The sequence below is a fragment of the Urocitellus parryii genome, chromosome 5 (genome assembly GCF_045843805.1).
Source record: "Urocitellus parryii isolate mUroPar1 chromosome 5, mUroPar1.hap1, whole genome shotgun sequence".
Taxonomy (NCBI): domain Eukaryota; kingdom Metazoa; phylum Chordata; class Mammalia; order Rodentia; family Sciuridae; genus Urocitellus; species Urocitellus parryii.
This window is the reverse complement of record NC_135535.1, coordinates 185,682,516-185,694,575: the sequence shown is the minus strand read 5'-3', so window position 1 is coordinate 185,694,575 and position 12,060 is coordinate 185,682,516. Positions and strand designations below refer to the sequence as shown.

Genomic DNA, 12,060 nt, shown 5'->3' with positions numbered 1-12,060 from the left:
CAGCCCTATTTTAGTACTTTATTTTGAGACAGAGTCTCACTAAGTTGCTTAACACCTAGCTAAATTGCTGAGGCTGGCTTTGAACTCAAGATCCTCCTGCCTCCGCCTCTGCCTCTGGGGCAGATTTGCAATGGCCTTATGCCTGGCTATCTTATGGTTTTGATTTGCATTTAAAATCCTTAATGACTAATGTTGTTGAGCTTATTTTCACATATATCAAATCTTTTGCTCCTTTAAATAATTAGGTTACTTTCCTTTTTAATGTTGAATTGTAGGAATTCTTTATATATTCTGGCTTTAAATTCCTTATCAAACAATGGACTTGCAAATATTTTCTCCTATTCTGTAGGTCCTCTTTTCACTTTCTTGATGGGTTTTTGCCACACAAAATCTTTTAAACTCAACGAAGTCCAAATAGATCACTTTTTATTTTGAAGCATCAATCAGATTCATTTGCTTCTAGGCTGTGGTCATCTCTGACAGTAAACTCAAACTTCACCCTCTGAGTGTTTCTCTGAGTAAAAAACATATTTGACAAAATGTTTGGTTACAAAATTCTTTTCCACCTTGGATTTACACCAAGCTTCAATCTTTTTTCTTTTCTTTTTTTAAAATATTTTTTGTAGTTGGAGATGGATAGAATGCCTTTATTTTATTTGTTTATTTTTATAATAACAAATATATGGTGCTGAGGATCGAACCCAGTGTTCACGCGTGCTAGGCAAGCACTCTGCCACTGAGCTACAGCCCCAGCCCCCAAGCCTCAATCTTTTTTTTTTCTAATATTTTTTTTTAGTTGTAGATGGACACAATATCTTTATTTTATTCATTTTTTTATGTGATGCTAAGGATCCAACCCAGTGCCTCACACATGGGAGGCAAGTGCTCTACCACTGAGCCACAACCCAGCACCCCCAAGCCTCAGTCTTTTTTTTTTTTTAAAGAGAGAGTGAGAGAGGAGAGAGAGAGTGAGAGAGAGAGAATTTTTAATATTTATTATGTTTTAGTTCTCGGCGGACACAACATCTTTGTTGGTATGAGGTGCTGAGGATCGAACCCGGGCCGCACGCATGCCAGGCGAGCGCACTACCGCTTGAGCCACATCCCCAGCCCCCAAGCCTCAGTCTTAACAGACAGATATTATGTCTGCTCCTCTTGTTATTCTCTAGAAAAATTAGTTTTCAGAACTCTTCTCCTGACCCATTTCTATCCTGTTTGATTTATTCACTCATTGAATATTTATTGAGCACCAGCTGTGTGCCAAACATTTGACATTGCTTTTCCAGGTTTTTATTATAGTATATACAGTTACATAAATGTTATATATTTATTTTATATATCATATAAATATTGTAAGAACCCTCTCAAGGTTTAGTCATTCTTTCAGCAAACTTTTTTTTCCCCCAATACTTTTTTAGGTTTCAATTGAACCTTGATGCTCTGCCACTGAGCTATATCCTCAGCCCTTTTTATTTTTTATTTTGGGATAGGGTTTTGCTGAATTGTCCAGTCTGGCCTTGAACTCAAAGTTTCTGCCTCAGCTTTCTGAGTAGCTGGGATTATAGGAGTGTACCATTGCTCCCAGCTTCTTTCAGCATACCTTTATTATATGCCTATAATGTACTATTCCCAGGTACTATGCTAAGTGTGATTGTTACCACTTTTTCCTTTGGTGAGATACATGGTTTACCAAGAATCAGAATAACAAATGGTCAACCAGCCAAATTATGATTTTTCAGGCATGGTGGTGCACACCTATAGTCCCAGCTACTTGGGAGGCTGAGAAGGAAGGATTTCCAAGGAGTTCAACACCAGCCCAGGAAACATAATAAGACCATGTCTTATTATGAAAATAAAATAACAAGCTATGATATTTTTTAAGCTTCTGCCTTATTGCTATTATTACTTGCATTAGATAAAATGGGTCTATAATTTTTTTACTATCAATGGATATCATATTAAAAGGAAATGTTCATTTCTATTATGCTCTGTCATGCACACACATTTTTTTTTTTTTTTTTTTTTTTTTTTTACGGAGGAGGGTACCAGGGATTGAACTCAGGACCACTGAGCCACATCCCCAGCCCATTTTGTATTTTATTTAGAGACAGAGTCTCACTTAGTTGCTTCGCGCCTCGCTGTTGCTGAGGCTGACTTTGAACTCTCAATCCTCCCATCCCAGCCTCCAAAGCTGCTGGGATGTGTGCCACTGGCATGCATGCACACACATTTTAATAAACTTTTTCTTTTGGAATAATTTTAGATTTATAAAGAAAAAGAAATTGATACTATACTTCATGTACTTTATTTAAAATTTTAAAAAATACCACACATCTATTTCATGAGTGTTTTACTACATTTTTTGTTAAAAACATTCCCGCAATTTGTGAGCATGCAAAATAAAATATAATAAGTACTCTCAAAAAAAAAAAGTGCAAAGATAGTGTACAGAGTTCCTATGTACCCTCGGCCTACTTTTACTCATCTTACATTAACATAGTACATCTGTCAACAAAAGAAACTGCATTGTTACATCACTGTTAACTAAAACTCTGTATTTTACTTAGAGTTCACCAGTTTATTTATTAATATTCTATTTCTATGTACAGGATCCAGTCCAGGGTACCATGCTATATTTAGTTGTTGTATCTCCCTGGTGTCCTCTAGTCTGTGACAATTTCTCAAGTCTTATTTTTCAGGACATTCACAATCTTAAGGAGGACTGAGATGCTGTGGAATGTCCCCTGCCTGGATTTGTCTGATATTTTTCTTACGTTTAGATTAGGGTTATAGCTTTTGGAAGAAAACAACAGAGGTGAAGTGCCCTTCTCATGATATTACAATAGGGGTTACATGAAATTCCCATGATATCACTGGTGATGTTAACCTTTATCATTCGATTAAATTAGCATTTGCTAGGTTTCTTTACTGTAAAATTACTGTTTTGTCCTTTTGCTATCCTAAATAAGGCACTAAATCTAGCTCTTCCTTAAGGGTGGAATTTAAACTTTACCTCCTATAGGAGAGAATATCTACACATGTTACTTGAATTATTATATTAGAAGGATTTGGTTTGGGTTGGGGACGTAGCTCAGAGGTAGAGTGTTTGCCTAGCATTTGCAAGGCCTTGTGCTCAATCCCCAGTACAGAGATTGAGAGAGAGAGAGAAAGACTTGGTTCTTTTACCCATTTTCTTAATCATTTATTTATATCAGTATGAACTCCTGTGAAACCTTGATTTAAAACCCAATATTCTTTCTGCTGAACCTGGCTAGAAATGACAAGAATTTATCCCAAGATATTGGTTTCAGGGAAATATATTTATTTCAGATTTTAGACATTTTTGAGGTGGGGCTGATAAGACTTGGTAACCTTGGAAGCTAGGGAGCGATGCAGCAGGAATTTTTGAAAAATGATAACTCAGATTTTGGGTTGAATGGTTGGGATTAAAATTTGGGGTTGAACTGAATGCAGTAGTGCACACCTCTAATCCTGACTACTCTGGAATCTAAGGCAATGAGAATCACAGATTTGAAGCCAGCCTCAACAATTTAATGAGACCACATCTCAATATAAAAAATAAAAAGGGGGGCTGGGGTTGTGGCTCAGCGGTAGAGTGCTATGTGAGGCCCTGGGTTTGATCCTCAGCACCACCTAAAAATATAATTAAAAATAATTGATTGGATAGAGAGAAAGGATGGGAGAGGAGGGGAGGAGTAGGAGGGATAGGAAGGGCAACAGAATAGAATAGACAATATGATGGATGTATGTACATTCCATGTGTGTATTATATGTCAAAATACATTCTGCTGTCATGTATGACTAAAAAAAATAATAAATCGTATGGTAAAAAAGTAAAATAAAAATAAAATAAAAAAATAATAATAAAGGTACAATACCTTTGTGTCCAACTACAACTAAAAAATAAATATTAAAAAAAATAAAAATAAAAAGGACTTGGGCTGGGGTTGTAGTTCAGTGGTAGAGCCCTTGCCTCGTACCTGTGAGGACCTGGGTTCAGTTCTCAGCACCACATAAAAATAAATAAATAAAGAGATCGTGGCCATCTACAACTAAAATAAATAGATAGATAGATAGATAGATAAATAGATAGATAGATAGATAAAAAGGACTGTGAATGTACTTCAGTAGTGGAACACCTTGGGTTCAATCCCTAGTAATGACCAAGGGGGTGGAAAACAGAGATTAAAACTATATACTAAAAATTGTGAACATTGTTTATAGCCTTGATGAAGGTGAGTTTCTTGAGAGATTGTATTTAGCCTATATATTGAACCAACATTCTCAGAGTCTTGTTCTCCCAAGTCAGAGCTGAGAAAAACAACTTCCCTTTCTTTTCTTCTTTTTTTTTTTGTAAAGAGAAAAAGTTTATTATGTTTTTATTTTACAGTAGAATGCATTTTGACATATTGTACACAAATGGAGCATACTTCTCATTCCTCTGGCTGTACATGGTGCAGATCACTCCAGTAGTGTAATCATACATGTATATAGGGTAATAATGTATTGTCTCATTCCACTGTCCTTCCCATCCCCACTGCCCCACCCCTTCTTTCACTCCCCTCACAACTTCCCTTTTTGATTGAAACATAAGGGCCCTCTGGCACCCAGCACCCTTGGTCCTGTTTCTTATCTGAAGGACTCACATATTTTTTCTTTGTTTAGCTTGTTTGGTTGTAGATTTTTCTGCTTCATTTGCATAGTGGAGATGCTTGGTTCTGTCCTCTAATAAATTATTAAACTCTTCCTATTCAAAGTTGTTAATTCACTTCCATTTGTAATCTCATGATTAGTAAGAAGACAATTACCTTCTGACAATCACTCCCATGATCTAGTACTCTAAGCCAGAGGGTACTCAATCCTTGTTTTTAACCAGTTTATCCTCTTCTCCCATCTGGTACTATATTAATTTTAATTCTTTGTTTCAGAGCCATCATCAACCACTTTAACCCCAAAATTGAGTCCTATGCTGCTGTGAATCACATATCCCAACTGTCAGAGGAGCAGGTAAGCCATTACTCTTCACAGAGTGACCTAGTTGGTGGCTAGGATCAATCAGTTGCCTTCTCTCTGGTGGCAGGTGATTCTGTGACTGAACGGGAATGGCAAGAGCCAGGCCGTTTGAGAGGAATTAGTACAGGATTGCTTGATAGTACTTAAAATAGCAAGTAATATCTTCTGCATTTGTGCCATCTGCACGGTTTGTTTAATTACATAGGAGAAATATAGTTGAAAATTTGGTGAATTATTGTTTTAGAGTGGGTGATAAATCATTACTTTTTAAAATCTTAGAGTCATTTTTGATTTTTGAAAGTAAGAAACGAGATCTTAGAAATGTATAAAACTGCCAATTAGAAAAACCCTTAGTTCAGCTTAATTTGAAGCTTTTGGGCTCGTTAAAACATGAGCCCTTTTTGGGACAGATTTTCCTTAGTAATTGAGTTCCCTTTGCCTTGAGCAATTATTTTCTGAGCAGGCTTTTTTATGGTATGGACTGAGATGGAAATGCAGAGAGCTTGTGTTTTGCTTTACTTGAATCTGGCCTGATTTCCCCTTCTCCCAAAGTGCCTGCACTCAGCTCTACATTATATAAAAGTACAGATGGGGCATTAGCATGGCATAGGGTTGAACCTGATGTTTCATTCCGAGACACTTGAGTCCATTTTTAAAAGCAGAAAATAAGATATCTTCTTCACATGATTCCCCTTCCTTTCTTCTCATCCTCCTCCCAAGTTGGAGGGGCCAGGGTATGGATTCCAAGCCAATAAGAAGATCACATATGCTCCTTTCTCCCTTGCTTGCCAATGCATCATTGTACCCCTTTTCTGAGCTTCTTCCTGACAGGACCAGCCAGCAGCTATGGTATGACCATGTGTTCAGTGTTCCTAAAAGCTATTCAGTTCACCCAATGAAGCACAAGGCAAGTTTTTTCCTAACAGACAGGCTTCTCAGTATTCCCCAGTGCTTCTTTCCTCAGCCAGATGGATAGTACTCTATTAGTCTGTCAGTTGTTCCCTTTGACATATTTGTTCTCTTTTGTGAGGCCAGCTGTGTGAATCCATCCTCACATTTAAAACTCTGTTATAAATGGCTTTTATTTTTTATTTTTTTCCTTTCTGCCTATAGAGCAGTCTGGAGTCCTATTCTTTGATGCTGTGCTCTCTGTGAGGTGCTTCCTGATGCTGCTGTCTTTTTCTCTTGGACCCATTTGTGTCAGTTTCTATGTCATTTTTATGCAGAAGAATGCAACACCTTGAATTCTGAACAGTGAGAAAAGGGATGACTTTCCTACATCAGTGAGCTCTGGTTAGCCTAAAAGCTTTTTTAAAAAATAGGAAGACACATTTTCACTGTCAGCCACGTGCAGCATTCATCCCTAGCAGCTTGGGAAGGTCAGGCTGAAATCTTTCTCCAGCAGAAGCAGCCACAGACCAATAATAAAAGCTCATTCTGGTGCATGAGACAATCTGGAAAAGGATGATTAGCAAGCACATGTCCTCACCCTCCTCCAACTTCTTTCAAAGTTAAATGAAGTGATGAAAGTGCCTCTCAAAAAGAGTCCATGAGCCAGAGATGGAGTGAGTCCTGTGGAGAGGAAGAGGACCTATAAAAGAATGGGAAAGTAAATCAACTGATAATAATTGCCTGCTGTAATACAAGATATGGTGCTGTGTAGTAGGGATCAACAATGAATATGTATAGTTCTTTCTGTCATGGAGTTTTTGTATACTTAGGTAAATCTCCCTTTAACATTCCTTTTCACTTGGGGGTTGGGGCAGGGAGGGTGACACTATTCTGGGACCCTTTTCAAAACCACCCTTAAAATAGCTGTTGCTTCTGTTCCCTAACTGTCTTTGAAGAGTGCTGAATGACAGACAGCATTATAATGTACTTGTTTTTATTCTCAGCACTATCAGATTAGAGTTATTTGACTGCCTTGCTTATCTCCAACATTATTGGAGCACTTCTCTCCCTTCACTTATGAACATTAATGCTAATGTCACTTAATGTTAAGAGTATTCGCAGCTTTTCAAAGAGCTGGCTTTGGCATGTAGTAGGGCCCTGCAGCTGTTAGCCGCAGAATGAGTAAGAAAAAAAATTAAGAATTTTATTCCTAGTAGATTCTAAAGTACTCCTAAAATAAAACCTAAAGACCATGGATAGGTGTTAACTGGAATTTATAGCACTTAGCTAGTAGACAATATAGGGCTTTTTAAAAACATATGCCTGCCCAGCTTGCCGGTTTCTTCTGGCAAGAGATTTGTTTATTCTTTTTTTTTTTTTTTTAAAGTATGTTGACACCCAATTCGAGTCTTCATACATGTACTTTTTTTTTTTAAAGAGAGAGAGAGAGAGAATTTTTTAATATTTAGTTTTTAGTTTTTCGGCGGACACAACATCTTTGTTTGTACGTGGTGCTGAGGATCGAACCCGGGCCGCACGCATGCCAGGCGAGCGCGCTACCGCTTGAGCCACATCCCCAGCCCCAAGAGATTTGTTTATTCTTGATTCCTGATGACCCCAGATACATTTAGCCTCTCTTCTAAGACATCAAAGGCTATACATTATTGCTGATTAAATAAAGCCCAGTCTCTCACAGTAGGCTTTCTTTTCAAACATCCAGAAGAGAGAGAACAGTTTTCTGTCAGTTTTCATTGACTTCAAGGAGTGCAAATTTTTTTTTTAATGAGTTAATGCCCTTAGTATGACTCAATAGTCTTGCATTTTCTAGCATAATAAACTGCAAGCATTTTTATAGTGTATATGCAGACATTTTATTTGTCTGTAAAGCTTTTTCATTTTGACTTGTTTTTTTTACATGTGCTAAAATGTACACGACAAGAAATTTACCATTTTTAAAATTTTAAGAATATGTTCAGTGGCATTAAATACATTTACACCATTGTGCAGCCATCATTATTTGTCTCTCTAGAACTTTCTCTGAAAGTGTACTGAAGTACCTCTTTAGTCATCAAATAATAAACACCATTCTTTATGATCCTCAAGAGGTAGCCACTGTTGCCAGTAAACAATTTGACTATGCTAGGTGTCTTAGTGGAATCATATATTTTGTGACTTCTTATTTCTTGTAGCATAGTGTATTCAAGGTTCTTCCGTGTTGTTGCATGTATTGGAATTTATTTTTTTAAGACTGAATAATAATTCATTCATTGCATTGATGGACATGTAGGTTGTTTCCACCATTTATTTATTTATTTATTTAGGTACTAGGGATTGAATCTAGGGCATTCTACCACTGAACTACATCCCAGCCCTTTCCATTATTTTTTCAATTTTGAGATGGAATCTTTCTTCCTTTTAATGTTTTTAGTTGTAGATGGACACAATATCTATATTTTTATGTGGTTCTGAGAATTGAACCCAGTGCCTCACACTTGCTAGGCAAGTGTTCCACCACTGAACTACAATCCCAGCCTAAGATAGGATTTAAATTGCTGAGGTTGACCTCTAATTTGTAATCTTCTTGCCTTAGCCTCCTGAGTAGCTTTTATTGTAGGTATGCAACATTGTTATGGCTTGTTTCCATCTTCTAGCTCCTAGCGCTGCTGCAGTCTTAGGGATTGAACCCAGGGCCTCACATTGGTAGGCAAGCACTTTACCGCTGAGCTACATCCCCAGCCCATCTTTCTAGCTATTATGAATAATAATAGCTAGAAAATTTTCGAGGAAGTTCAACTTGTCTGTTTTTTTTTCTTTTGTTGCCTGTACTTTGATGTAATATCCAAAAAATCATTGCCAAATCTGGGGTCATGAAACTTTTGCCCTATGTTGCCCTATGTAAGGACATTTTGACCTGTGCTTATATTTAACATATCTTTATGAGAAAAGATTAAGATTAAGAGAAAAAATGATTAAGAACTTTTCCAAGAACTATGAAACTACTCTCAGTTTATACCCTGCTGGATTTGGCTTGTTTCTACCACATCTTTTAAAAAGTGGACCTTCAGGGGTTGGTGGTATAGCTGTATGAGAAGCCCTGGGTTCAGTCCTCAGATCAGAACCACAAAAAAAAAAAAAAAAAAAAAAAAAAGGAAAAAATGTCCTTCAGGCCATTTTCCCACCCTCAACTAAGATTTAGCTCCTTTCTCTCTATATATGGCTCATTGATAAGTGTCCATCCGGGGCTGGGGATGTGGCTCAAGCCGTAGCGCGCTCGCCTGGCATGCGTGCGGCCCGGGTTCGATTCTCAGCACCACGTACAAACAAAGATGTTGTGTCCGCCGAAAACTAGAAAATAAATATTAAAAAATTCTCTCTCTCTCTCTAACTCTCTTTAGAAAAAAAAAAGAATGATAAGTGTCCATCCCTATCTAGTTTGTCTTGGTATGCCAGGCAAACCTGATCATCAAGGAATAAGGATTCCTAAAACAATAAAGCTAAGCTAAGATTGGAATATTTGGAATGCATGGCAATATCAGTGGTTCTCTACATAAGGAACTTTGAGTCTACTTTGATTCCTTCCATTCCTAGGTCTGCTTTCCTTCTGGTTCCATTTATTAAGGGCCTAGCCTGAGCCAACCTCATTGCTAGCTTGCTAGCCAAGTGATGAGACATAAGAGGCAAGCTTGCTTTTTAAATTGTGGTTAAACACACACACACACACACACACACACACACACACACACACCCCACATCAAAATTTACCATCAAAACCATTTTTTACCGTATAGTACAGTAGACTTACAGCACACACATGGCTGTGCCACAGCTCTCTAGGATTTTTCCATCCTGCAGAACTGAAACCCTATACTCACTGAATAACTCCCTTTCCCTGTTCCTCTTTCTGCCCTGGCAACCAGTATTTCACTTTGTAAGAGTGTACAAATCTATCTTAAAGCTAGTTTTCCTTTCAACTCAATAGTCCCAGAGCTTGCTAAAACTTTTTTTTTTTTTCTTTTTTGGTGGTACCAGGGATTGAACTTGGGAGCCCTGGACCACTGAGCCACTTCCCCAGCCATATTTTGTGTTTTATTTAGAGTTAGGGTCTCACTGAGATGCTTTTGCTGAAGCTGGCTTTGAACTCATGATCCTCCTGCTTCAGCCTCCTGAGCAGCTGGGATTACAGGCATGTGCCACCAAACCCAGATATTACTAAAAACTGTTTTACGTATAAATTTAGTAATTTTTTTGTGAAGATCAGAACAATGTTCTGCTGGTACCCTCCCCCTTGACCATATGTCATAGGACCATAGGACAGCGCAACCAGATTCCAAGTTCTCTACATTAGGGATTTTGATGGAGTTTTACTTCCCTTTGTTTCTTTTAAATTTCCTCCCTCACTAGAATTTGCACTTTGGATACAGAGGAGGCCTGTTGTATAACAAAGGGCATATCTTCATAAGTATTATGACAATGCAGGATATTGTTGAAAGCTGCTAAAAATTATTTATTTCCATCTATTAGTAATCTTCCTACATCTTTTTATTTTATCCTGACCCTAAGAGCCATTACAAATCACTGTTGGGTGTTGGAGATCTAAATGAAACCTCACTTTATTTTCTAAGGGATGAGTGAGATACCAATAAGAGGAAAACCCTAGTTTGTGAAGCACAACATTGTTAGGTGTTCTGTCTAATATTCTGAAGGAAGTGGTAAGCCAGGAAAGCAGAAAGATAAGCAGAGAGAGAAGATAACAGGGCTTATTCCTGGGGGATGGGGTAAGGTCCTGGATTGAGACAGGCCCATTCACTACTGTAGAAAAAAATGCACAAAGATCTTGGGGGAAAATCCTAAGAGCTTAAAGCCTTATGAAGGAGTTAGGGATGTAGCTCAGTGGTAGAGTGCTTGCCTAATATGCATGAAGCCCTGGTTTTCATCCTCAGCACTGTACATCAAGACAAAAAAAAAGTTTTATGAGGAAAAGTGAGCCTGAGGCTTCAGCTTTAGAGTTGTTGGCCCTTGGTGTGTTAGTAAATGTTTAACAACCACCAGGGAGGGTGAGTGTTCAGAGGGGGGCTGATGGGTAGTGTTGGGTATTTGTGTTCCCACCACTATGGCTAATGTGAAGCCAGCTGGCTTTCACATGAACAGTCAGTTCTCATAAACCAAGCCTGTGTGAGCCAGCTCCAGCACACTACTTGTTGTTAAGGAAGCTGGGAGAAGGTCTGTGACACTGTGTAGCAGGGTTTTCTGAGCAGAAAGTGAATATAGTTTACTTTTTTCACTGGAGCCACCTCTATAAAAATTATCTTCAGGTTTACTTTGGATCTTAAATAGGATTGAGGCCTGTGAGCAGCCCACTCTGAGAGCCCCTGTGATGTTTTCTCATTTTAGAAGAGGGCCCTAACCATCATGTAGACTGCCTTAGAAGAGACATACGATAGAGGGCAGAGATTTAAAGACTCCCATGATGGCTGTAACTCAGTTTCCTGTACTTGGCATCACATTTTTCAACAACAGTCTGTGGTCCTGAACTATCTATCCGTAGCCATGTGTGATTGTTGTTGTGGGAATGCCAATTGAGTGTGAGCACATGACACAAGTGTTGACTGACTGATCCTGCCCCCTGCCTTCCTTGTTGTATTTGTTTAGATTCTGGCATTTCTTTCTTCTTCTTCTTCTTCTTCTTCTTTTTTTTTTTTTTTTTTTTTTTCATGGTATTGGGAGTGGAATCCAAGGGTGCTCCACCACAGAGCTATATCCCAGCCTTTTTATTTTTTATTTTGAGACAGGGTCTTACTAAATTGTCCCGGCTGGCCTCAAACTTGCAAACCACCTGCTTCAGCCTTCAGAGTAGCTGGCATTACAGGAATGTGCCACCACAATGGGCAATTTCAATTGAGCTGTTTAGCAGGAAAAAAAAATGGCATTAGTTGTTTTTTTTTTTTTTTTTTTTTTTTAAAAAGACACATTTATTCAGCGTCATGATCAGACTATTACATTTAGCAATCAACAGCATGGGTGCAAAAAAAAAAAAAAAGTCTACATTAAAACCCTTTGTTGGAATGCTTTACACTTTCCACAGAACAGAAACTAAAATAACCTGTTATACAATTAGTCACAAATACAGTCCTCGAG

At 38.1% G+C, this 12,060-nt stretch overlaps 1 protein-coding gene across 6 annotated transcripts in view; it reads left to right on the top strand.

Annotated features, from left to right (window-relative positions):
* The window catches only part of Armh3 (armadillo like helical domain containing 3), a 190,032-nt gene that overhangs the window by 150,399 nt on the left and 27,573 nt on the right, over positions 1–12,060 (top strand). For all 6 annotated transcript variants that reach the window (XM_077798358.1, XM_077798357.1, XM_077798359.1 and 3 more), the window contains one exon: positions 4,950–5,028. In XM_077798358.1, the coding sequence (XP_077654484.1) occupies positions 4,950–5,028 (79 nt within the window). The remainder of the gene's footprint in view (positions 1–4,949; positions 5,029–12,060) is intronic.